Source organism: Dermacentor variabilis, chromosome 8 (assembly GCF_050947875.1).
Source record: "Dermacentor variabilis isolate Ectoservices chromosome 8, ASM5094787v1, whole genome shotgun sequence".
NCBI lineage: Eukaryota > Metazoa > Arthropoda > Arachnida > Ixodida > Ixodidae > Dermacentor > Dermacentor variabilis.
Window position 1 is genome coordinate 124898180 of NC_134575.1, and position 27971 is coordinate 124926150.

Genomic DNA, 27971 nt, shown 5'->3' on the forward strand with positions numbered 1-27971 from the left:
TTATGTCTTTCCGAATATATAACAGCAAATATACAGCGTATGCGTGCTCTGTGCTATGACGCTGAATAAATAGCGCTAAAAGAGACAATACGCGGCGCCGCTTTCCATAATTATTTGATTAGTGTAATCCACTAAAATGTAATCAGTTTAGAAATATTGAAACTTTGTTGCAGTGGGCATTTAAAGTGATGTGTAGCACTCACTAGTGTATTTGCAGCTACGTGTTATGAGGCTAAGCGCACGTGCGCATCGAAGCATTGCAGGGATTGGCGTCAAGACCTAAAATATAAACATATTTGTTATGACGTTAAACGTAGGCTCTAATAAAGCTTTCGTACGCATAAATTACTCTCTGGGATACCGACTTATCGCTTGATTGGTTTATTTATTTCCTCAGTTACAAAGTAGCACCTAAACAATGGATAAAAGAGCACATTTAGCTTTTTTCTAATCTGGTCTGGAACAGTCTCATGCACAATAATTTTATCATATAGTAGGCTCTAGTGGCAGTTTTATCACAGTAACTATAAGTTTCATTCGGGACCATTTTTTTTAAAGTAAACTGACGAAACAGCATAATTTGATCATTTTTCACCATGCCATCCTAACACGTATTTCAATCAAAAAAAATGTCTCAGTATTACGAGAATAACACTTTTCTAACGACACCCGAAACACCCATTTTCAGTATTGCTAGTTCTCGACTCGTGTGACCCCTGTGGGTCCAAGACGTGGTTTTTATTGTTATTTCAGGAATACACAGTCAATGTTATGCTCAGTATCTTTAAATTGTGATTTTGCGAGCGTCAACGTTGGCAAAGTAGGCATGAAGTGAGTGTTATACGCGTTCAGTAGCGAGCTATATTAATGGCCACCGACATGAAAGCACAAGTACACAAAAATTCGGCTAACTACGGGCCTATTAAATTGTCGGTTGCCTGGAAATACCTGTTCTCTTCAGAGGCAAATATTCTTGCTCGGCTAATACTATCACTGGCATTGTGTGGCGTAGTTTCGGGCAATTTTCACTAACATCGGTGCATGCACTAGTCCAGACAGGTGGCGATGCTAAGCTGTTGCGGGGCAAGTTATCGGCACTCTGCCGCGTCTTCGAGGTCGCGCATAAACCACTATGTTGGGCAGGACGGACAATTAGGCACGCTGTAACTCTTTGGTAACCACAGAAGGACAGTGCTCCTGGTCGGAGCATCTGAGGCGCAGGAAGTAAAAGCGAAGCAAGGTCAATCCTATCCTGGAAAGTTCCTCGGTCCGTTGGAACAGCCTGCAACACTGGTGTTAAAGCTCATTTACAGAAGATTGGTGTCGCACTCTAGGTGTAAGGAAAGAAAATGAATTTGGGAAGCCTCTAAAGGATATATGTTTGGCATAACAGGCGCCACTACGGTCGAATTCATAACGCTTCTCGTTCGCAAGTGTTCATCACGATTCACCAGCTGCCGTCTCCAATAATGTGTGCAGCATGCGGATTGATTGCAGCTTCCTCTTACGTTAAGCGCTATTCATGAAATCGAGCTCTAAGATGAGCGCTATAGTTGGAGGTGCATGGTTCTTTTGCTCGAAGTACGGTAGAGAGCGTCGCAATGCGATAGCGTATGAGCGCAGTCACGTGGTTTTGTTTAATGTTTCGCGGGCTTTCTTTTAATACCAGAAAAAAATCACCACGCAGCATGCGCGTTTCCAAAAATAACAAAATAATTCATTGATCGTATGTGAGTCTCCTCTTCAAAGTAACGAAATGTACTTGCCCTTTTGTGAATAGTAACTAATCTGCATATTTATCTTAATTACATACCTCGGCAGAATATAAAAGAGATACTGTAAAGACCGCCACATCATCGTTAACCATATGGCATTGGTTGCATTCCGCTGCCGTTAGTGCCTTTTTTTTAAATGCTTGGTTAATGTTACGTGAAACACCCTCTATAATGTTTCGCTTTATTAGCTGGAACCCACCCGCACCGCGTAGCTAAGTTCAGGCGCTGTATGCAGAATTGTGCACATCGATGTGAATGCCCGGCCCCCGCGTTAAAACGCAGGAATCGGCAAGGAGACAGCCCGTGAGCTTTGCCGGCGCAGCGCGCGGGTCATCCTGGCCTGCCGGAACGTGGCCAAGGCACGCGCGGCGGCCGACGAGATCGCGCGCGACACCGGTGTGCGACCTGAGTGCATGAATCTGGACCTGTGCTCCTTCCACGCCATCAGGCAGTTCGCGCAACAAGTGGTCAAGCAGGAAGAGCGCCTGGATGTCCTGATTAACAACGCCGGCATTTTGGGTGCGTATACAAAGTGCTCCAAGAAAGCGATGTTTCCGTGTTTCGCGTTTCGCTTTCACGATTCCGTAGTGTCATGAATTTATCTAGAGAACTCAGTAATTCAGGAACAAAATTAGATTGAGGAAACGATCAGTAGGGGCCTGACTTTGAAGTCGTATTTTGCCTTTGGAAGTATGTACGTGCCCAAATAACTTACAGAAAGAAAAATGTAGAAATGCGTAGAATGCCTGTAGACCACCGAAGGAAACAAAGTGGTTAATCCAATGCCTACGTGCGACTCGATGATGAGCGAAAGTTTCTTTCCTGCCTACTGAAATTGTGCGATGTATACATTAAATATATTTGTATTGTACTGTTCCATTTTATTTTTTCTTTGATTTTATTTTTCTGTCTCTATCAATACTTTACATTTGTGCTTGTTCCCTATGCTACCACCCGCCGTGGTCGCTCAGTGGCTATGGTGTTAGGCTGCTGAGCACGAGGTCGCGGTATCGAATCCCCGCCACGGCGGCCGCATTTGGGTGGGGGCGAAATGCCAAAACACCCATGTACCTAGATTTAGGTGCACGTTAAAGAACCCCTGCTTTCGAAATTTCCGGAGTGCTCCACTACGGCGTGCCTAATAATCAGAAAGTGGTTTTGGCACGTAAAACCACATAATTTCCCCCCTATGCTCCCATCACCTAGTTTTGTATTAAAATACTGTATTAAACTCTGCTGACAAACACAACCTTTGTATGATGTAGCCTCCTACTGTTGCAACAAGTGCAATAACCTCGATTTGTTTCCTGTTTAGGAGGTCCCCCGACAGTGTTTACTTCGGGACCTCCGACTATGCAATTACACTTCACCTGCTTTTGTATTGTACTACTGATGAGAATATATTCCGTTCTCCATCATCACCTCTATTTAGTTTTACGCTCCTTCTCGAACCAATACTCTAATCTTAGTCGGTTATCTGCAGTTCATTATATCGGGAACCTGTCAACGTCTAGTATCTCGGTTTTTCTTCGGGGCGTAGCGTCGACAGAGTACTAACGTGATCTGTGGCTTATATCCCAATATGCAATGGTTTATACCCCAAAAGGCAGAGCCTACAGGCACTAAGCAAAGTGAAGCAAACACTACACATAGCCTTTGGAATCATGCATATAAAATACAAAACAAGATGTCTTTCAATAAAGAACAAGCTCAAGACAAGCATCCGAGCCACATAACTGATGATAAGGCGCTCCTGTTCTTACATGCAATGCGAAGCACATAGCACTCCCCACATACGTTTCCCGGTAAAGATTACGGTTGCGCAAGCTACCGCTGGGATGGCAGCTTGACTGTAGCATACAAAATAGGCAGTGATGTAAGAAAACTTTTGTAAGTAAAAGAAGAACCCACCTAGCAACTGACACATGTTCTGTAACTGCAATGGGAAGGCCTTGTATAGTGAGGGCTCCTGATGTGCACCATGCATGCGAGGTACGGCGAAGTTTTCTTCTCTCTGGTCTACTCTCTGTAGGTGCATGGAGCATGGTCGTAAGCCAAGTCGCAGGCCGTTGAAACTGCTTAGAAAAATAATAAGGTAAAGCACATGTGAATGTCATCGCGTTTATAATTTCTACCTACGTCGCAATGGGTGATCGTTCTATTTGTCGTTTACAGCTTCGCTGTCCAACCACCTTCGCACAGTGGATTGGAGACCGCTTTTTTTTTCTTGCTCGGCTGATTTAGTAGCCTACTTCTTGATCTGGCTGAAGCTGAATTCGCAGTTGCCGACTTCTTCGTTGTTGCCTCTTGTGCGGTGCATTTATTTGGGCACGTACCTCATGGCACATACCTTTTCCCGGGAATTGGCCAACAATGTTCACATGCCTAGTGGTACATAGCACGTTGCACATAGCGAGCTACCCTATTCCAGCATAAAGGCAGTGGCCCAAGTTATATACAGGCAAGACAGCAGCCAAACACTGCCATAGTGGCTAAATGCTTGCTGAAATACCAAATGACATGGATGTTTTAAGTGTTGTACCTATTTTCAAAAAGAGTGGCACTGATAGACCGTGGCCAAAAGTATAGAGTGGCGACCAGAACTTTATCAATTCCTGCCATTTTTTAATTTTATTGCGATAGCATATATATGGACACTTAATTCGAACTTTTGCCGTCGTCGTCGGCCTGGCCGTCAGGTTCAGTGTATATTTTAGTATATGTATGCTATATGCGGCACCATTCTTTAGGACATATAAGCGCGTTATATGCCGTACTATTATATCACCAATGTTGCCAGTAACATATCTTACATACTTAAGAAAATTTGCTTCAAGATTTTGTGAATCTCAACCCACAAAGAGATGCGATGCATTAAATCACCCACAACTTTAACATTTATCCCTATATATATATATATATATATATATATATATATATATATATATATATATATATATATATATATATATATATATATATATATATCATCCTTTATTATTAAATTTGCAAAACAATAACAGAGCTCCAGCTTGAGAATGGTGTATTTTAATGGCCCAGCTGTGCAAAACCACCGCAATCGGCCTCGAAAAGAGGTTTGAAGGATACACGATATGGAAAAGTTGTGGTAAAGTCCACGAGATAGGCGTTACTTAGTAAAGATAAATGAAAGTGTCCGATGCCATGATTCACACAGAGGACCCCTAGCACAACACCATGTATTTGTTTAATCAGCTAACGTTTATTTCACTCCATATTGCCGCTACAACTACGAGTCTTACAGTTCATGTATATTCTAAAACGTTGCTATCGCATTCGTTCATTTGACCTCACGGCGAAACATTAACCTTTTATGATATAAATAAAAATGCGATTACAAAAAGGGATCTTAGTATGGATTTGAGGATACGTACAGAGCAACCTTCTGTCAAGATGAAAACCTAATTTTGTAAAGGTAGCCTTTAGACATTTTGTTCAGTTCCTCTGACAGCTCACGTGCGTACTATTTGACCTGATGCAACCTCCTTCTGCCGATTCTTTGCTATCCCCTTCAGTAGCTACGTTCCATAGGTTACGACTATCGTCATGCGCGCAGGTTGCTATTTCTAACAGGAAAATATATTCGTATTTGAGTGAGCCTCATCTTTTGTGTCCTCAGAGAAGGGGTGTATAACAGAATTCTATTACTGCGCTTAAGTGAGTGTACAACTGCCTTTTCACAACATGTTTTGTATCAAATACCGGAAACATTTTTTTTTAGATTTGAGCTCTCACTTGTTAATATTGAGAAAGTCCGCTCTAGTGTGGTGTCGCCCTCTTCATATTATGCCATCCTGACAAGGATAGCATACTATGACATAAATGTCATCACGTGAATGACATTGATTTCATTGCATAGCGTGTGCTACATGGCATAAATTTAAAGACACCTACGCATATCTCATGTCATGAGATATGCGTGACATCCCATGCTTGTTATGGCAAGCATGTCATGACATAGGTGGTATAAATTACGTGATGCCGTCGGGGTCCTTTCTTTACCGCTATGAATTATTTCTACAATTAGAAAGTAACACTCATAGGACTTACAACCAAAGGCACATTATTTCAGAACAATTAGAAGCGAAACTAACTATGAAATACAGCTGTTGAGTTCGCAAAAAGAACACTTACCAATCTTTCACCCCCTATTACTAATTGTAATGAAAAAAATAAATTCTCATGTTCTTTTAGGAAGCCCTCCAGGTCATTCTTTCATGACCGTCTCTCATGTGATCCTTGCTTTGTTTTGGTTTTGTTTTTCTCGGAACATTCTGTGTCGTTACAGTTGGGCGTAAAAAAAAATTTAATTATGGCGTTTTACGTGCCAAAAACACGATCTGATTACTAGGCATGCCGCATTGAGGGACTTCGGAATAAGTTGGACCACCTGGTATTTTGTAACGTTCACCCAAATCTAAGTGTGTGGGTGTCTGCGCATTTCGCCCTCATCGAAATGCGCTCGCTGTGGCAAGATTTGATCCATGAACTCGTACTTAGCAGCGCAACATTATTGCCACTGAGACCCCACAGCGGGTATACGAGTGCGTAATATAAGTTAACATTGTTCTTGTATATGTATGAACAAATATACTACACAACCCTCACAATGATTGCGCTTATCGTTAAGGATATCCCTTGTTGTACCTATTTCGTATCATGTCCTTTTTATCATAAACTGAAATATTGCAATTGTTTCACGCAATGAATTACCCCAAGTTTCTTTGATCACGGTGGGAAACTCATTAAGACGAACAGATTCCTTGTATGATCTTCCTGTGAATGCACATCTCGTATTAGAAAACCTACACTATGCTGTAATCGGTTTTAGGCAGTGCTGTTATTGTACAAGTTCTCGTATTTGCCCTGTACTTTTGGTAGGGGCCTATTCATGTGAGTTGTGTCGTCACCATTCGCCTTGGCACCTTGACAGTCATGTACTTCTGTATTGGCAAAAAAAAAAACATTGTCACACATTTCTCTACCAAACCGAGCGCGCTTCGTGTTACGTAGAGGGAAAGTGGAGTTCAGTCTGCTAATTTTATTTCCACTCTTTCCTTTTCTCATTTTACCGCTGACCTCATTTGAGTTCATTCAACTCGTTGCTTTACGTTAGATGAGCTTGACAGCGCGGCCTCATCCTATCATAAGAGCTTGAGCGCGTTATCGTAGTGTCAAGGTGCAGTATGCAAGTGAAGTTCTTTTGTTTCTGTTTTTTGCTACCCTTACGGGTTATGCGCGGCAGCTGTCTGTTGCTGGGTAAACCGGTACCTCTGTGGATAAATTTTGTTTGTAGTTGTAAACAGTGTGTCCCAGATAGATTTAGCCAGAGTTTAAAGATATGCCGATGCAATCTAAGGCGACGAAACTAAATCCATGTTGCTGTCTATTGTATGGAGTACGCCACACAATCTCTTTATTCTGCTTAATTCCGCAATTCGTCAAGAATTATTAGCCAACTTCTGAAGCAACGAAGTTCCGCAAAAGATTACGATTATGGAGTTGCAGAGCGCTTTCAAAAGGATCTGAATAAACAGTTTCTAACTATCTATTACGTAGTGGTGTTTTTCTGCTTTCTGCAGATGCCCACAAAATAAAAAAAAAATTACCACGCGACATGCCCGCTTGAGCATCGTTATTGCAGCGCTCTCAAAAATTTCTCGTAAAAACGAACATAGCGTTAGCGGGGTGTGCTGCCACTTAAAAGGCGACAGGGCAGTGACGCAGGCGTTGGCTGTGCGATTTATGCCACCGATCTGTTTCACTCGGGGCGGCTATGATAGCGACAAACAGGCGCAGCGGCAGCCACCCGGCTAAATGATACGTTCGTTTGTACGCGGAGTACTTGGTACCGGTGAAAGCAGGGCGTGCCACGTGCCACGTGTCACGTGGTAATTTTTTGATACTGCGGGTACCTGCAGTAAGCGGAAAAATACTAATGCATAGTAGATAGGAAGTTAGAAACTGTCTAATCGGTTTTTTTGCAGAACGCCCTACGACTTTCCAATTTGATTTTTTGTTAAAGTTCATTGCTTCCAATGCTGGTTAATTAATCCTGACTAATTAGGCAATTAGACAGAATAAAAAAATTGACTTACTTCATACAACAGTCAGCAACATGCATTTGGTCGCGTCGTTTTAGAGTGTATTGGCATATTGGGACGTAGCAGTTGTCACTACGTTTATTCGGAGTCGAAGATGCGGCGAACCGATCACGCCCACAGCACGGATCACACTCGAGAGCCAGCCCCACAAGCGATGATGAAGAAGAACCCCATATGAAGCCCACATGATGATGATCATGTACAGATTACAAAGAATAGCTTATAAGTTCCCACACTAATGTCCCCTCGCGCGAGAGCGGCCATCCTGGCCGCAATTCAAAGGGGCGGTGAACGTCTCGTGAAAGACTTCATACGGGAAACCTGGACAATCTCAGTGGCGCGGCAGAGGCGGTCATTTGGAACAATAACTGGTTCCACGCGATAGTTAACCGGAGCAGTCTGCTCCAAGACTCTGTAGGCGCCGATGAACCGAAGCTGAAACTTGTCACACAAGCCAGGAGTACGAACTGGTGTCCGGAGTAGCACTTCCTCGCAAGGGCGGAAGCACACGACGCGATGAGAGGCGTCGTAATGCTGCTTGCGGTCCTGTTTCCGTGTTTCGGTGTTCATGCGGACGAGCTGGAGACAATGCAGAATGCGGGACACATATTCTTCACAGGAGGATGAACATTGATTGACAGTTGGCGCGAAGAAAGAGACGTCAAGACAGGAACTGGGTGAACGACCATAGACAAGGTAGAATGGCGACTAATCGGTCGTGCATTCAACGGCGGTATTATACGCAAAAGTCACGAATGGCAAAATTGCGTCCCGGTTGCTGGGATCCGGTTCGATGTATACGGCTAGCACGTCTGACAGCGTGCGATGAAGTCGCTCTGTGAGGCCGTTAGTTTGCGGATGGTAACTGGAGGTAGTCTTGTGGGTCGTTCCAGACGCTCTGAGTACTTCGTCTACTAGTTGCGAGAGGAATGATTTTCCACGGTCGCTCAGGAGGATGAGAGGAGCAGCGTGGCGCAGTATTAAGGATTGAAGTATGAATGCAGCAACTTCAGAGGCTGAGGCAGAACTCACACAAGTTGTTTCGGCGTATCGTGTCAAGTGATCAACGGCTGTCACAATCCATCGTTTACCGGTGAGAGTCACAGGAAGAGGACCACATAGGTCAATGCCAACGATTTCAAATGGTTGCGACGGACAAGGAACCGGTTGCAGTTGTCCGCTTGGTGCTGATGTAGTGAGCTTTCGACGCTGACATAGGGCGCAGGAAGCGACATACCTCGCTACACTGGCGGACAATGCAGGCCAGTAGAAGCGACCTCTGATGCGGTCATATGTTTTCTGGAAACCAAGGTGGCCAACAGTCATGTCGTCGTGAGAAGCCTGCAGGACATGAGCACGTAGAGAGCGTGGCAGGACAGGACAGGAACCCAGCGTTGACGGTCAGGGTGATAGACATGACGGTACAGGACGCGGTTGTCAATCTTAAATTGCGTCAGCTGTCGACGAAGGCGGGCTTTAGGCGGGCACGAAGCTCCTTGAAGGTGGTCTATGATGCGCCGACAGTAAGGGTCCGCAAATTAATGAGATTGGAGGAATCTGTTATCGTGTTTAGGCATCTCGTCTACAGTGGCCAACAAGAAAGCATGTGAAGAGGGGTCGTGCGAAAGCTTGTCACGGATGGTAGTTGGAGGTCCATTGCATGGTGTCGTAGGAAGCGGACACCGAGAAAGCGCGTCGGCGTCCTGGTGTTTTTTTTTCGCACTTATAGGTAATAGTAAAGTCGTATTCTTGTAGAGGAAGGATCCACCGACCAAGCCGTCCAGACAAGTTCTTCAGCGTCAAAAGCCAGCATAATGCATTATGGTGTAGAACGATGGTGAAATGGCGGCCGTGAAGATAAGTTCGAAACTTCTGTACAGACCAAACGATAGCTAAGCATTCCTGCTCTGTGATAGTGCAATTCTTTTCGGCGTTTGTCAGAACGCGACTTGCGTATCCGACGACCCTCTCCCCTAAAGTGTCGTCTCGCTGTAGGAGAATGCCACCAATGCCGTGACCACTAGCATCCGTATGCAGTAGCGTAGGAGCAGCTTCATCAAAATGGCGTAGTACTGGTTCAGATGTGAGAGCGCGCTTCAGATGGGCGAACGCAGATTCACGTTCGGGAGACCACACCAAGGGTACATTAGAACCCAGTAATTTGTGGAGAGGTGACGCTATTGAGCCGAAGCCTCGTATGAATCGGCGAAAATAGGAGGCGAGGACAAGGAAACTGCGCAAATCTTTGGTCTTTTCGTGACGAGGGAAGTGCCGAACTGCCGAAACCTTGTCAGGATCAGGACGAATGCAATCTTTGCTCACAATGTGACCTAGTACCTTGATCGTCTTGCTCGCAAAATGGCATTTCTTGGTGTTTAACTGAAGTCCAGCGTTGGCAAGGCATGTGAGAACTTCATCCAGACGTTGCAGGTGCTGAGAGAAGGTTGACGAGAAAACAACAATATCGTCCAGATAGCACATGCAAGTCTTCCACTTCAGGCCACGAAAAACGGTGTCAGTCATGTGCTCGAACGTTGCAGGTGCACTGCAGAGGCCGAATGGCATGACATTAAACTCGTAGAGCCCATCTGGTGTTGAAAATGCTTTCTCTTTATCGTCCTCATGCATTGGTATCTGCCAGTAGTCGGAACGCAGATCGATGCTGGAGAAGTACTCGGCACCCTGCAGGGAATCCAAGGCATCGTCTATTCGCGGCATCGGGTATACATCCTTGCGTGTGATCTTGTGAAGTGCTCGGTAGTCGACAGAAAATCGAACAGAGCCGTCTTTTTACCAAACCAAAAACAGCAGGGGAAGACCAAGGGCTATCAGAAGGGCGTATTACATTCCGATGGAGCATGTCGGGGACGTTCTCGTCAATGACTTTCCTCTCGGCTAGCGATACGCAATATCATCTACGGCGCACGATGGATGTACCGTCTGTCTCTATCCGATGCGTCGTAATCGAAGTCTTTCCCAACGAAGCTGAATGCGCGTCAAAAGAAACTTCATGTTTTTGGAGCAAAGCAAGCAATTGTTGTAACTGCGAAGGTGTCAGGTCGGAACTGATGGCAGCTGCAAGAGCTGAAGGAGATGCGGCCCGTCCGGCACAAGGAACTTCAGAGGAAGCTGGTTTAAAGGAAACAACAAATATAGACTCAGATTCGGTGGCGGAAGCCAATGTAGTGCCTTTAGGGATGATAATTTTTTCGGATGTCGGGTTTGTAGCGTAAAAAAGTGCAGAGCCATGATCAAACCTAACCAGCCCTGATTCAAAGGCAATCCCTCATGCGAGACAGCGTGCAGATGGTAATATGAGCACGTCGCCGCAGTCAATCACTTCAGACGTGATAGTCACAATGCTTTGATGGCGAGGAGGTAGCGCGGTATCTTCTGCAGCAAGAAAGTGAAGTGGTGCGTCATCTGCATGAAGTGAATAGGTCGTGTCGGTCATGTGCAGAACGCGTTGCCCACAGCAGATGGAGGCGGATGCCGTTGATAGAAAATCCCATCCCAATATGAGCTGCTGGGCACGCGAACATAGCGCTGCAAATTGTACGTGATGCAGAAGTCCATCGATGGAAATACGAGCTGTGCACATGGCAATAGGTCGCATGGCAGCCCCTTGAGCAGCGAGTAGCGTAGGTCCATCATATGGGGTCGTAACTTTCCGAAGTCGCGAACACAATTCACAGTGAATGACTGAAACACTAGCACCAGTGTCTATTAAAGCTTCTACTTGTACACCTATTACAACCAATATCACATTGCACGGAGGCGATGGAGGAATTTCTGTCGTGTCGTTCGATGCAGCTTTTCCTCGAAAAGCTGCATAATTTAGTTTTCCGGACGACGCTCGGCGAATTGAGAAGCAGGTCTCAGTGGGGACGTAGAGCGGCGAAGGGGTGACGGCGAGCGGCGTCTCGCACGACGGTGCGTCTGAGCCATCCCGGATGCTACAGTAGACGATGGAGAGCGTCCGCGCGGTGGACCATAAGGACGGCGTTGGTCATGGAAGCTCCCTAGACGCTGGAAATTAGCTCCGGGCGAAAAGTCTTCCCGTTCGTATACGCCATATCCGCGACGCTCGTCTTGCTGGTGCTTGCGGCAAAAGCGTGCTATGTGGCCACGATAGCCGCAGCAGTAGCAGATGGGACAAGAAGGATGCCACTGCGTATAGCTGGTTTGGGTAGATGCGCTGGTATTCTTGGACGCGATGGGGGCCGGTGTTGGTTTTGAAGGCATCGGTGGAACCATGACTGGAGTAGCTGCGGCTACTTGTGCGTACGTGGATGGGGCGCTAGGGGTTAGAGGGTCCGTGTACGCTGCACCAGCCATGGACGCCAATTCCTCCTTGATAACGTCTCGCAGATTGGTATCGGAGGCATGAGAAGGCATAGGCCCTGCGGCTTAGCCAAGATACTGGAGCTCTTCTCAAATTATTGCGCATATTATTGCTCGTAAAGTAGGGTTGTCGGTAGTAGTGTTCGCAGTGGTGTCTTGCTGCAACCGTACTGATTCGAGTTCGTCAAGCTACTGGCAAGTAGCGACGATATCAGCGACGGTAGCGGGTTTCTTAATGGCTAAAGCATTGAAAGCAATAGCTCCGATGCCTTTGAGGATGTGGCGAACCCTGTCTGATTCGGTCATAGCCGTGTTCACCCGTCGACAAAGGGCAAGCACATTCTCGATGTACGAGGTATAAGATTCAACGGTTTGTTGCTTGCGAGTATCGAGCGTTTTTTTTTGCGAGGGCGGAACGAACAGCCGGTGTGCCGAAGATTTGGTGGAGCTGCTGTTTGAAAGCGCCCGAGTTCGTGAAATCAACCTCACGATTGAAAAACCAAGTCTTCGCTACTCCGGTCAGATAAAAGGCGACGTGACGTAGCTTGGACGCATCGTCCCAAAGGTTTGCCGAACTCACTCGGTCGTAGTCGTCCAGCCAATCCTCGACGTCTTCCCCGCGAAGTCCAGCAAACAGATGGGGATCACGCTGGTGTCCACTGACAACCCGATACGGGGAGGCTGGGGTAGCCGAGGCCGAGATGGTGGAAATAGAAGTGCCTGTTGGCTCGTCCTGCGACATGCTGGCGGACAGCTGGCACAATCGGCGACCCCATCAAAGCTCCAGGAGGTTGAGAGGGGAGTCAGAGGACGGAGGACCGAAAAGCACACTCCACCACTTGTAGTGACAACTGCTACGTCACGTTTATTCCGAGTCGAAGATGCGGCGAACCGATCACGCCTACAGCACGGATCACACTCGAGAGCCAGCCCCACAAGCGATGATGAAGAAGAACCCCATATGAACGCCACATGATGATGATCATGTACAGATGACAAAGAATACCTTATAAATGACCACACTAATGTCCCTCTTCACAAGATACCTAAAGTCTCGCTAAATTTTGCTGGGACATCCGCTACTAAAGATGAGCAGCCCAACTTGGCAATTGTCTCAATGCCTCATCGAGTAATTTAGATCAAGGGCTAGAATTTTGCTGTCTTCTACAGGCAATTCATGAAATTTTGGACCTTCTAAACGATAATCCCATAATATTATATATATATATATATATATATATATATATATATATATATATATATATATATATATATATATATTGCGAGTGCCCTTTCCAAAAGTAGTGCGAATAGGGGCACCTTTGCTCCTGCAACAGAAAAGGAAGTCTCTACATAAATACTGAAGCCATATGGTCGACTCGATGATGTTACTAAACACACCAACCTTCCAATAGGTTATCGCATTATGCTCCACGAATTTTTATTTACGCGATTTTTCTTGATTCACTCGTGGCGATTGTGTCACTTTGTATGCGCCCATTTTCTGCCGATTCTGTTGAATGGTGACATGCGATTAAGGCGCTTGGGGTTCAGTATCTTAAACTGTAGTATTATATGTGTCCCATTTATTTGCGCGTGTATATTCCATCATCATTCATTCCTCCACAAACGCCGCCTATCGCCTTTGTCCCTGTGGAGTTTTTATGCCTGCACGTTGCACATTCTACCAGATTTGTTTTCATTTCGGCATGCCTTGTGAGCGTTGTCATTCACAAAATTCAAAATTGCATCACATTAAAATTGTTACTTTCGTATAGAATGAATATAGACATCGCATAAGATTGTATGCTGCATTTGCATGCGTTTGCTCATCTACATTCATTTCATGCCATTTATTATACATCGTACGGCAAAAAATTGGCTTCAAGTGAATTCTACCATGCGCGCTCAATATGCACGACTTCATAGCCTCATAAAAGCTGCTGAGAGTTAGTGCCTCAGATTGCCACACGGTAGATAAACAATTCCAATACTGTTTTCTGTGCGGGGTTTTTATCAGTAATCTATATACTCGCAATGCGCAGAGGTATGCCTGAGACGGAGAAGTGCTTGAGCGGCGGACATCAAAATGACTAGGGCGCGAGCCGATGCAGCTATCGCTGCAAAAGACACAATAATACATTATCCTACAATTCGTTGCCTCTTTGCGTATTATACGCAATCAAAAAGCCACTCGTTAATATACGCTACAAACCGTCTACAGAAAGGGAAGAAAAGTTGTCACAGCATCCCTCCTTCAGAGAGTATTAATGAACTTAGTGTGATTAGGAACGTATATTATAATTGATGTGCAAGTGGTGGTAGAGTTCATGTGATAAACATTATGAAAAGCGGCGCGTACCTATTGACACAAGTTGGCGTAAACTAGGTTTAGTGAAGAGTGGCACAAAGCCAGTAGCACATACCCCGTGACCCAAGTTAACGTCAAACAGATTCATTAAGAGCTGGGAACCCTAGTAGAGCATCTTTAGTAACTGAAGTAGGCCGAAGGAAGGATTATGAGGTGGGGCACATACCCAATGTTACATACCCATTCATTCAAGTTGATCCGATAGTTGCTTTTGTGCCGCATTCTCTCAGCGCTGCACAACGATGTTCTAACCACTTGACCGTGGACTAGCTAGCGACTCAATTGTCGGGAAAGATGCTAGCTGTGGACATGCATGGACATGCATGCATGGACCCACAGTGCAAACGGGGTGAAATTCTTAAACAATGGAAATCGTATTACAATTTGCGCCCATCCATCTTTTAAAGATGATAAACGTCGCAAAGGTTTTTAGTAATGTCCTGTATGACAAAGTGCGAGGTGATAATGGTTATGTTCGAGTTGTCTGTACTTACATGCCGTATTTTTATGTCATTCCTGAATGACGAATACGTAAGGGCATATAAACATACAGATGAATTGGCAATCTCGTTTCCAACCACAGCGAGCTATCTGTGAATGGCTATGTATCCAGCGGCTTCGCTCGAAGTGGAGGTGTCTGTTGCCGATGGACATCTATGGTTTTGTTATATATTTAGGCCTGCTTACTCCTTGCTTCTCCTTAGTCTATCTATTCTGGGACAGTAGCTTCGAATTGGCACTTACGTATACCACGTGCACAGCGCTTAAGTTGTCTATTTGGTCACCTACTCAGTGGCCCATACACAGTGACCCGAGTTATCTACTAAGCTAGACACTATACACCAGCAAGCTGTCAATTTTAGAGGCTGCACATTGTTCCATTTTGTCTGCTCGGGAAGACTGCAGCCAGGACGTAATTGGTGGCCCAAACTAGAAGACGACTTGAGTAACTGGGTATGTGAAAGCGGTTACATACAGAAACTGAGATTTTTCAAAATTTTCCAAAAAAGGCTAATGACAAAGTTGGCCATAAAAAAATAAGCATTTATTTCAGCACAGCAGTCAAATAGTTCCAAGTGCTTTTACAGTCAAAGATCAGAAGGAAAGCAACGTCCTGCAAAAGCACAAATAAAGAGTTACAAAGAAAGCACGTTAAATGTTCTAGACGAAAAGAAGTTCCTTGTCTGGAAAGTGGTTCGAGCATTTGAAGAAAATTTCAGCCAGTTACTTTTTCCGAGAGCATCACGGCTCCACACATAAGTGGGCAGAAGTGGATTAGGGAGGCCGGCTTTTGCTTAATAAGCCTCTCACAAAGTATCATGTCATGCAGCACGAATGGCATTTGTTTTTGATGTCATTTCTTTTCTGTCTCGTGCGATAAAGTAATCTCATCATTTCTGAATGATGTTTTTAATCTAATGAGTTCAAAAAACTCACTCGCATACGATTTCCGAGCTACTGCGCAGCCTCGGCACCAGAGACATTAAATGAAGTTCTAACTAATAATATTTTCTCATCTTTGTAATAAATTAATAGCCATTTAATTACTTTAAAGGTGAGCGTCAATTCACTGACGAAAAAGTGCGCAACATTTTCTTGGCAAAATAGGTGCGTTCATGTCAGCGGCTGGACGCCGGTGTCATACATGTTTGTTTAGTCACGGCAGTACGCCGTGTGAGAGCAAGCGGAGAACTACAAGTAATGTAATTTTCAATGACAAAAAAATTGAATTTGACATGTGCTAATTCACGTGTGTGAATAAGTGCTTCATTTTGTGTAGAGTTTAAGAATTTTGGCTTCAGAGTTCACCAATCCGTGGACGCCTTAGCCGAGGTCACCTAAGCACTTCTTATTAGCCGTGAACGCGAAGGCATACATGTCCAATTGAACGGCGCTGAGCGGTCCTCAGAATTTCGCGCTGAGACTAATGTACCATTGTGGTACGAGCTGCTCGATCCAGCAAAGCAGCGGCAGCCTGCAGTGGCAGCGACGCGTGCCACCTAAGCAGTGACGCTTATCGGGCGGCGCGTCACGGTGATGCCCTCTCCCCTCATGCAACACCTGGCGAGCTAGCGCTAGGTGCCCCTTTCGCGCGCTCTGCGATGCGTCCTAGATACCAGGGGCCCTATAACGTAAAACTATTCCAATATGTTTCTATTCCAATTTCCTGACGTCAAATTTCCGTTACCACTGACACAAGCAGCGGGCAGTCACCCGCATGGTTGTCTGAACAGACCAAACAAACGCTCTCCTCGTTCATAGGAGGTCACTTTTGTTTGCTTGAAAAACGAGTAACATTGCATACACTGAGTGGCTTGTGATATCTAATTGGCTGACAAGAGGCGAGGAGAACGCTGAAGTGGAGAGGGATTCACTGGGCAGAGCTAGTGCACTGAAAATCCATAACCCGATGAAGAGGGTGGTGCCGGCGTCTGCGATTCGTCGGCTTTCCCTTACTTAGCTTGTGGTGGCTGGTCGAAAATCGCGGCGGCATGCAACGGAAGCTTAAGAATGACGCTAAAACTGACCCTCAGAAAACAAGAGCTGGCAGAATGAGGTAGTAAACGTGCCGAAAGTGCTTGAAAACGTTACACGGCCACGCAAGAAGTTTTATTATACGCAAATACACCCATGCTATCCGGCAGGTGCGAGTAGCCAGCGTCGCAGCGATCGGCGGCAGCCATCTTTTACTCCTTTCGGAACGGGGCAGCCTGCAGCTATTCCGAAAAAATATTAAGTTTTATTCGGCATATTCATGCATCTTCATCGCGTTCACGTCACTTTGACGCGGTGAGTTTGTGCGGTAAGGTGACGTCGCGTGATAGGCAAGTGAAGTGGGTGCAGCCCGGAAATTTTTACCAATAGCCAAGGGCTAATGGTGAAAATGGGTCAAATCAGAAATTACTGTTTTTCTTTTTTCTGTCAAATCATGCATAATCAGTGTGTACACATCATATCAGATGGGGACGTATTGCGGTTTTCGTGACGTCGCGTGACACACAGGTGAAGTGGGGGGGTGGTCGAAAAAAGCTTTTGACCAATCGCGGAGGGCTGATGACAGAATTGCAGCAGAAAAGTTTGGAATAGTTTTATGTTATAGCGCCCCAGATCTCTGCACTTCGATCCGTGGTGTCATGCTGCCTTGCCCGACTGTCATATAAACTAATGGGAGTGCCCCTGAGTATGCCGCGGTAATTTTGACGTCACTGCTTAGGTCCCGCCGGCCTTGACGTTGACCATTTCGATCGAAGTAGAGTGACACCATAAAGCAGAGTGCACAGGCGAGTCAACGCCTTATCTATATATGTATAGAAAGCGTTGACTCCCCTCCGTAGGTGCGCTCGTGCCCACAAATAAGGCGAGGGTGAAGTGGCAGGAGTCGGATTCATGATTAATAAGAATATAGCTGGTAACATACAGGAATACTATAGCATTAACGAGAGGGTGGCAGGTCTTGTTGTGAAACTTCAAAAAGATGTACAAAAGGAAGGTTGTACAAGTCTACGCCCCTACATCCAGTCATGATGACCAGGAAGTCGAAAGCTTCTATGAAGACGTGGAATCGGCGATGGGTAAAGTCAAAACAAAATACACTATACTAATGGGCGACTTCAATGCCAAGGTAGGCAAGAAGCAGGCTGGAGACAAGGCAGTGGGGGAATATGGCATATGCACTAGGAATATCAGGGGAGAGTTATTAGTAGAGTTTGCGGAACAGAATAATATGCGGATAATGAATACCTTCTTCCGCTAGCGGGATAGCCGAAAGTGAACATGGAAGAGCCCAAACGGCGAGACTAGAAATGAAATAGACTTCATACTCTGCGCTAACTCTGGTATCATACAAGATGTGGACGTCCTCGGCAAGGTGCGCTGCAGTGACCATAGGATGGTAAGAACTCGAATTAGCGTAGACCTAAGGAGGGAAAGGAAGAAACTGGTACATATGAAGCCGATCAATGAGTTAGCGGTAAGAGGGAAAATAGAGGAATTCCCGATCAAGCTACAGAACAGGTATTCGGCTTTAACTCAGGAAGAGGACCTTAGTGTTGAAGCAATGAACGACAATGTTGTGGGCATCACTAAGGAGTGTGCAATAGAAGTGGGTGGTAACTCCGTTAGACAGGATAACAGTAAGCTATCGCAGGAGACGAAAGACCTGATGAAGAATCGCCAATGTATGAAAGCCTCTAGCCCTACAGCTAGTATAGAACTGGCAGAATTTTCGAAGTTAATCAACATGCGTAAGACAGCTGACATAAGGAAGTATAATATGGATAGAATTGAACATGCTCTCAGGAACGCAGGAAGCCTAAAAGCAGTAAAGAAGAAATTGGGAATTGGCAAGAATCAGATGTATGCGTTAAGAGACTGAGCAGGAAATATCATTACTAATATGGATCAGATAGTTGAAGTGGCTGAGGAGTTCTATAAAGATTTATACAGTACCAGTGGCACCCGCGACTATAATGGAAGAGAGAATAGTCTAGATAAATTCGAAATCCCACAGGCAACGCCGGAAGAAGTAAAGAAAGCCTTAGGAGCTATGCAAAGGGGAAAGGCAGCTGGGGAGGATCAGGTAACAGCACATTTGTTGAAGGATGGGGGGCAGATTGCTCTAGAGAAACTAGCCACCCTATATACGCAATGCCTCATGACTTCGAGCGTACCGGAATCTTGGAAAAACGCTAACATAATTCTAATCCATAAGAAAGGGGACGCCAAGGACTTGAAAAATTATAGACCGATAATCTTACTGTCCGTTGCCTACAAAATATTTACTAAGGCAATCGCAAATAGAATCAGGAACACCTTAGATTTCTGCCAATCAAAGGGCCAGGCAGGATTCCGTAAAGGCTACTCAACAATATACCATATTCACACTATCAATCAGGTGATAGAGAATAGTGCGGAATATAACCAACCCTTATATATAGCTTTCATTGATTACGACAAAGCGTTTGATTCTGTCGAAACCTCAGCAGTCATGGAGGCATTACAGAATCCGGGTGTAGACGAGCAGTATGTAAAAATACTGAAAGATATCTATAGCGGCTCCACAGCCACCGTAGTCCTCCATAAAGAAAGCAACAAAATTCCAATAAAGAAAGGCGTCAGGCAGGGAGATACGATCTCTCCAATGCTATTCACAGCGTGTTTACAGGAGGTATTCAGAGACCTGGATTGGGAAGTATTGGGGATAAGAGTTAATGGAGAATACCCTAGTAACTTGCGATTCGCTGATGATATTGCCTTGCTTAGTAACTCAGGGGACCAGCTGCAATGCATGCTCACTGACCTGGAGAGGCAAAGCCGAAGGGTGGGTCTAAAAATTAATTTGCGGAAAACTAAAATAATGTTTAACAGTCTCGGAAGAGAACAATAGTTTACGATAGGTAGTGAGGCACTGGAAGTGGTAAGGGAATACATCTACTTAGGACAGGTAGTGAATGCGGATGCGGATCAAGAGACTGAAATAATCAGAAGAATTAGAATGGGCTGGGGCGCGTTTGGCAGGCATTCTCAGATCATGAACAGCAAGTTGTCATTATCCCTTAAGAGAAAAGTTTATAACAGCTGTGTCTTACCAGTACTCACGTACGGGGCAGAAACCTGGAGGCTTACGAAAAAGGTTATACTTAAATTGAGGACGACGCAACGAGCAATGGGAAGAAGAATGATAGGTGTAACGTTAAGGGATAAGAAAAGAGCAGATTGGGTGAGGGAACAAATGGGAGGTAATGATATCTTAGTTTACATCAAGAAAAATAAATGGGCATGGGCAGGACATGTAATGAGGAGGGAAGATAACCGATGGTCATTAAGGGTGACGGACTGGATCCCAAGGGAAGGGAAGCGTAGCAGGGGGCGGCAGAAAGTTAGGTCGGCGGATGAGATTAAGAAGTTTGCAGGGACGGCGTGGCCACAATTAGTACATGACCGGGGTTGTTGGAGAAGTATGGGAGAGGCCTTTGCCCTGCAGTGGGCGTAACCAGGCTGATGATGATGATGATGATGATGAGATTATGAAGTTTGCAGGGACCAAATGGCCGCAATTAGTGCATGACCGGGGTAGTTGGAGAAGTATGGGAAAGGCCTTTGCTCTGCAGTGGGCGTAACCAGGCTGCTGCTGCTGCTGCTGCTGCTGCTGCTGCTGCTGCTGCTGCTGCTGCTGCTGCTGCTGCTGCTGATGATGATGATGTTGATGATGATGATGATGATGACGACGGCGACGACGTGGCAACGTGGCAACGTGGCGATGCTCTCTCCCCTCACGCAAGACCTGGCGCAATATCGGGGCAGCAGGTGCCCCTTTTCACCCACTCTGCTCCGCCGAAGCGCAGTTCCTAAAGGTGGCATCGCAGCAAATGGCAATTCGAGTTTAGGTGCCATTTCGCCGCGACATATGACAGAAGCCAGGTTTTCTTTATCTCAACGAACCATTTGACGCTTTCGCATAAACAAAAAGTCGCAGTTTTGCCCCGCATAGTGAAGAATTGCTAAGGATAGTAGTTTTATCGGCCACATAAAGTTGGTAGCATTCGCTCACTAACTCAATTACCAAGCATGGTGCCAGCGTGCATATGTCAAGAAGAACAGGTCACACTCGATGAGCGGGGTCACTCGCTGTCAAACCGTTGGTGTGAGGAATCACAGCCGCAGCTTCGAGCGATGTGACCTTCGAGTTATCTGTCGATTCAACGAAAGAGCGGCGAGTACACAGCGCGCACGAACGTATGAGCTGTCGCCGATTCCTTTCAATATAATGCAACACCGCCCGTCGTACAAAGCACGCACTTGCTGGCGGAGCCGAAGCCGCGCTTTGCCTCCCCATTAAAACCTCTACATACGGCGCGCCAGATTGAACGCCCATCGTCAATTCTCCTTGCGCCTGGTTGCGAAATGCGCAGTTGCTGCTGGTACAAAACGCCCTCCCCCCCACCCCCCCCTTATCCACCCCCCCCCCACAAATCCCTCCCATTTCGCGCTTTCTTCATTTGCACGTGCCAGATTGAGCCGCGATTGACGGCTTCCCTTGCGTGCTTTCCTCTCCGAACATGCAGCATGTGACGCGCGGCGATCGGAGTTCACAGGGAACATCACGGAGACGCCGACGGTTACGCCGACGTCAAAAATGCGCTTGGAGAGTCCATACAATATCTATCGCAATAAATACTACAAATAATGCGTTCGAATTTGGAGATAATAAAATGTATCAACATGTAAGCTTATGCTTACATGTTGATGCAACATGTAAGCAACATGTAAGCTTATGCTTTTTTAGAAAAGTTAGTAAAAGACTTAGAGCGGGAAAAACATAGTGCAGTCCAAGCATTTTGGTAGGAAGTTGCTTACAACGCAAGGCAAGTTTTAAGCTGGGGTTTTGTAATAAAAAAATAATTACGCAATTTTTATTCCTGTCGTTTTTACCGCGCGACCTCAACAGCACACGATCTATCTAATGTGTTAAGTAAATGCATTTGCTGTGGCATAGTTACTACACTAAAGGAAAAAAACTTGGGACAGGACCGAGCAGTCTCTCCTGTCCCAACTGTATATTCCGTTATTCTTGGTAGCGCCAGAAACTATGTCACAGCGAATATATATAAACGCCAAATAGCTCAACTTTCTGCACTGATTACTCGTGCTAAGTGAGACTTCGCACTTGCCAGGTCCATCACATAGCGAACTCTGTTTATTATTCTCACTGAGTGGTTGAGAGTCTCTATTGGGACAGCCGCAAAAATGGGAAGCCTTCGCGGTCAAACAATGCAATGAAAGGTTATGCAGATTCAATGCACACGGTGCAATCTATGGGAATCGAAGGGCTAAATAGATTATCCACAACTAACGGCAATGCGTAATACTTTGTCTACTTCCTTTTCATCCTGAAGTTTACCATGCCTAAACCACCCGCCGTGGTTGCTCAATGGCTATGGTGCTGGGCTACTGAGCACGAGGACGCGGGATCGAATCCCGGCCACGGCGGTCGCATTTCGATGGGGGCGAAATGCGAAAAAACCCGTGTACTTAGGTTTAGGTGCACGTTAAAGAACTGCAGGTGGTCTAAATTTCCGGAATCGTCCAATACGGCGTGCCTGATAATCAGAAAGTGGTTTCGGCAGATCAAACCCCATAACTAAATTACGTGCCTAAACCGCGAATTGATTATGAGGCACGCCGTAGGGTGGGACTCTGGATTATTTTGTCAATCTGGTGATCCCTAACTTGCCCCCAAAGCCCCGGAGAACGCTTCTGCATATTGCCCCCCTATAAATGCAGCCGCCGTAGCCGCGATTTCATACAGCGACCTGTCTTTAGTTGCGCAGCACTAATTCTGCTAAGCAACCTCGGCAGGTGTTTGTTTATTTTCAGGCTGGAATGCTTGTAATTATCCACGGCAAATTACACAACCTTGTTGTCACGTACTTTTTTCTCTATACGCGACTTCGTTCAAAACTTATGCTGTAATACGAACTGTACAAATAAGTGTGCCACGTAGTAAGCAACATGTAGAGACCAGCACCGGTTGTTTCGCAGCGAGGGAACCACTCTGAAATCCGCAAGCTCTATGATCACGCAGTTAAAACTGCAGTGCATATGGTTCAGTTAACATATAGTTAAAATACTGAAATGCAAAATGTTGTGTTGTAAATTTTTGACCACTTCCATGCCACGCGATCATTCTGAAATACGATAACAATATAACAAAACTGTTTACTGGAATACCCGTTACCAAAAACATCGTACACATTATTTAAGCTTTTATAATTTTTTATTACAGGTTAGCTCTAACAGCGCCATACAAATAAATTAAAAATAAAGGAAGCACTTAAATACACCACAGCGGAGAAAAAGAATATTACGCGAGAATGAAAAGTATAGTCGATGAGCTGACGTAATCATAGGCCATTCTTACCACAAATGGTTGGACAACCACAGCCATTCAAAGCCTAAGCAGGGTTTAACTTGCTTAATAGGAAATTCAGTACTTAATATGGTGCATGTACTGAGGTCATCTATGGCATATTGTGCAGCCCCATTGGGAAGAAGGGAGACGGAAGATGGATTTGAAGTTACATTCCAGTCTAATTACTTGGGTCATTTCTTGCTGACCAATCTCCTTCTCGGTAAGTACTCAAGCAACGAACTTTTTGTTTCTTCAATTAGTGAAATGTTAGCCTAAGTAACGCTCATGAATAAAGTCCAGGGCCATTTCAGTTAGTTGCATTCCTTTGTTTACGCTGAAGAAAATTGTGCATTCATACAAATATTGTCAAATAGAAACTCATATCATATTCATGCCCTCCAAGATCTCCTGAAGAAAAGCTCGCCCTGCCGTATCATCAACGTGGGCTCCATTGGTCATTGGATGGGAACGTTTGATGCTGACGTCGACTTCAAAAAGTATAGTCAAAACCACGTATACACCAGCACCAAGCTGTACATGACGCTGTTCACAATGGAACTGGCACGAAGACTCGCTGGAACTGGTAAGAATACAAAAGCACTCAACAAAGGCACTTATTTTGCATGCTTGACTGTATACACCAGATTGTTCATAGCGTCGTAGCACAAGTGTCTGCTGCGCCGCTATATTGACAGCAGGTGCTGCCTTTTTATCAGGACTGCTGGAGAGAGCGGAAAACAGCTGCAGTTGCGGTGCGTGTTCGCATATTGCTGTGTCTTTAGAGGTACTCTTGTCGCATGTGGTCAGCGCCATGCACATAGGTTATTTGTGGGTGCTGTGCCGTCGTTGACTCCACCAACGTGCAGCGAAGAGGGAAGCTGCTCATCCAAAAGTCCCGCGAGCAACGTGTAGCAGACAAACGAAGTTTTTTTTTTCTCGGTGGGGTATAATCGCAGCACAAGGTTCTTGCGGCACCTGGAAAACGACACTATATGATAATGGCTTTAAAGGGACACTAAAGACAAATACTAAGTCGACGCAGACTGTTTAAATAGCATTCTAGAAACCTCTAAATGCTTGTTTTTTGCCAAGAAAGTACTTAGTTTACGAGAAAATTGGATCTGAAAGGTACGAATAACTTTTTCTCGAAATTCAAATCTCCCGCTGCCCCATCGGGGGAGTGGTGACGTTGCATATACCATCACCGCCATTTGCTGCCGACGGTGAGTAAACCAGCGCCAGACAGACGCCGGTACCGGTACCGAGCCAAGAGAGGGCGGTGGATTCGCCGCTGTAGGTTTTTTTTTTTTTAACAAGTGGCGTAGACCGTTCGGGCATCCCGCGACATCACATAGAGGTTGAATTCTCTGCTTCTTGCAGCTTGTGCGAGTTTCGTGAGCCAGCAAAACCAGCGCAGCACTGCGCGATAACGTAACAACTGAAATGCTAAAGCTTAGGCCGTGCAGAGTAGAGCGAGAACGAAATCTTTCGGCCGCGCCCATCAATGAGTTGTTCTTTTTTGTGAACATGAAATGTAAGTGGACAAGAAACTTTTTATTTCATCTTAAAATACAATACATAGATGTTTTCTGCAACCGATAGTTGAGTACTAGTGACATAATTCAACTGAGGAGTGTTTTCGTAATCGGACATGTGGTTGAATGTCCTGGGAGATTTCCTAATCAAGTCCCGCATTTAGCTCAATTTCCCGAATATTAAGGCTCTGTTGGCGATTATATTGCCTGCTTAGAGATTGTAACAGACAAAGGCGGGATAGTTGATGGTCGATACTAGAATGCATAATGCAACAGCGAAAACCACAATGGGCGCGCTTGTCCAGTGTGCTTTCTTCTTTGTCCGTATTCGTTTTTGCAGTTACATTAAGCATTCTAATATCGTTAGAGATTCTCGGAGACTACTCTATCACTTTAGCTTGACTTAGTATTTCCCTTTAGTGTCTCTTTTAAGCAAAAGAGATTTCATGCCATGCTAGCTTGCTGTCGGGTGTATTAGTTTTATTTTAAGCTACGCGATAGGTTGCGACGTGCTTTCACTCGCAGCAGGCTTGCGATAACACCATTGGCTAACATCATCAGTGGCTATTCACTGCTAAGCTCGAGGTCGTGGGATCGAATCCCGGCCGCGGCGGGCGCATTTCGATGGAGGCCAAACGTGACAACACCAGTGTACTTAGACTTAGGTGCACGTTAAAGAACCCCAGGTTGTCCGAATTTCCGGAGTCCCCCCCTACGGCGTGTCTTATAATCAGACCTCTTATTACCCTAGGCTTGCGCTAGCTGATTCCAACTTGCGCCTGCAAATTTTCTCATTTCATAAGTCCACCAAGTTTTCAGCCGTCCTCGACTGCGCGTACCTTCGCCTGGCACCCATTCTGTAACACTAATCGTCCACCGGTTAACTACGCTGCGCATTAAATCGCTGCCCAGCTAAATTTTCTCTCCAAATGTCTACTAAAATGTATCCGTTCTTTCTTATCCGCACCCCTTTTTTCATGTCTCCTAATGGTACGCCTAATATTTCTTGTCCCATCGCTCTTTGCGCGGTTCATAACCTGGGGATAAATATTCTTCTACAACGCTCGAAATAACAAGCACATCAGCTTTGAGTTTCTCTTTCTTTAGGCCATCCCATGCCTGTTGCTGAGATCATATCAATCCAAAAAAGATGCTTTTCTTAATTTTTCTGTAAGTTACATCATGCTATTAGAACAAGCGTTTGCAGTTTCGGCTCTCATTGTTGTGTTGGCCAAGGACGCTATAACGTAAAACTATTCCAAAATTTTCTATTTCAGATATGCAATCAGCCCTCCGCGACTGGTCAAAAACTTTTTTGGACCACGACCACTTCACCTGTCTGTCAGGCGACGTTACAAAAACCTCGATAGCTCCCCATCTGATATGACGTGCACACACTGATTATGCATGTATTGTTCGAACAAAAGGAAAATTGTTATATCTGATTCGATGCCTTTTCGCCTTTAGCCCTCGGCTATTGGTGAAGAGTTTTCGGGCTGCACGCACTTCAAGTGCCTCTCACGCGACGTCACAAAACCGCAAAAACTCACCGCGTCAATGTGCCGTGTGCGTGTTAAAGATGCTCTAATATGCCGAACAAAACTGAATTTTCTTCTGAACAGCCGCACCTCGTTCCGAAAGGAATAAAAGAAGGCAGCCGCCGATCGCTCAGGCACTGGCTACTCCCACCTGCCGGATAGCATGAGTTTATTTGCGTGTAATAAAACTTTTTGCGTGGTTGTGTAAAGATTTCCAGGGGCGCTATAACGTAAAACTATTCCAATATTTTTTTTATTCCAATCTCCTGGCGTCATATTTGCGTAACCACTGACGCAAGGATCGGGCGGTCACCAGCACGGTTGTCTGAACAGACCAATCAAACGCTCTCCTCGTTCATTGGAGGTCACTTTGTTTGCTTGAAAAACGAGTAATATTGCCTACACTGAGCGGATTGTCTATTTGGCTGACAAGAGGCGAGGAGCACACTGAAGTGGAGAGGAATTCGATGGGGCCAAGCCAGTGCACTGAAAATCGATAACCGGATGAAGCGGGTTGTGACTGGTCCGCTTTCCCTTACTTGGATTGCAGTGGCTCGTCGACAATCGCGGCGGCATGCAACGGAAGGTTAAGAATGAAGTTAAGACGTATCCTCAGTAAAGAAGTGTTGGCAGGACGAGGTCGTCAACGTACCGAAAGTGATCGAAAACGTTACACGGCCACGCAGAATGTTTTATTGTACGCAAATAAACCCACGTTCTCCGGCAGGTGCGAGTGGCCAGTGCCTGAGCGATCGGCGGCCGCCATCTTTTAATCCTTTCAGAACGGGGCAGCCTGTGGCTATTCAGAAAAAAATTCAGTTTTTTTTTCGGCATAATAATGCATCTTTAACACGTACACGTCAATTTGACGCGGTCAGTTTTCGCGGTTTTGTGACGTTGCGTGACAGGCATGTGAAGTGGGCGGAACCCGAAAACTTTTGAACAATAGTCGAGGGGTAATGGCGAAAAGCCGTCGATTCAGAAATAACTATTTCTCTTTTGTTCAGTCAAATCGTGCGTAATCAGTGCGTACGCGTATAATAAGATGGGGCGCTATCGCTGTTTTTGTGACGTCGCGTGACAGACAGGCGAAGTGGGGGTGGTGCAAAAAGTTGTTCACCAATCGCTCAGGGCTGATTGCAGAATTGGAATAGAAAGGTTTGGATTAACTTTACGTTATAGCGCCCCAGCACTTTCGGCATGCTTACAACCTCGTTCTGCCCACCCTTTTTTGCTGAGGATCTGTTTTAGCGTGATTCTTAGGCTTCCGTTGCATGCCACCGCGATTGTCTACGAGCCACCGCAAGCTAAGTAAGAGAAAGCGGAGCAATCGCAAACGCCGGCACCACCTTCT

The 27971-nt window shown here is 45.5% G+C and overlaps 1 protein-coding gene across 1 annotated transcript in view; it reads left to right on the plus strand.

The window, feature by feature from the left end:
• LOC142591559 (retinol dehydrogenase 13-like) overlaps window positions 1-27971 on the plus strand; it is a 36893-nt gene that overhangs the window by 939 nt on the left and 7983 nt on the right. The window contains exons 2-4 of the mRNA XM_075703872.1: window positions 2058-2294; window positions 23672-23764; window positions 23948-24127. Coding sequence (XP_075559987.1) covers window positions 2058-2294; window positions 23672-23764; window positions 23948-24127 — 510 coding nt within the window. The remainder of the gene's footprint in view (window positions 1-2057; window positions 2295-23671; window positions 23765-23947; window positions 24128-27971) is intronic.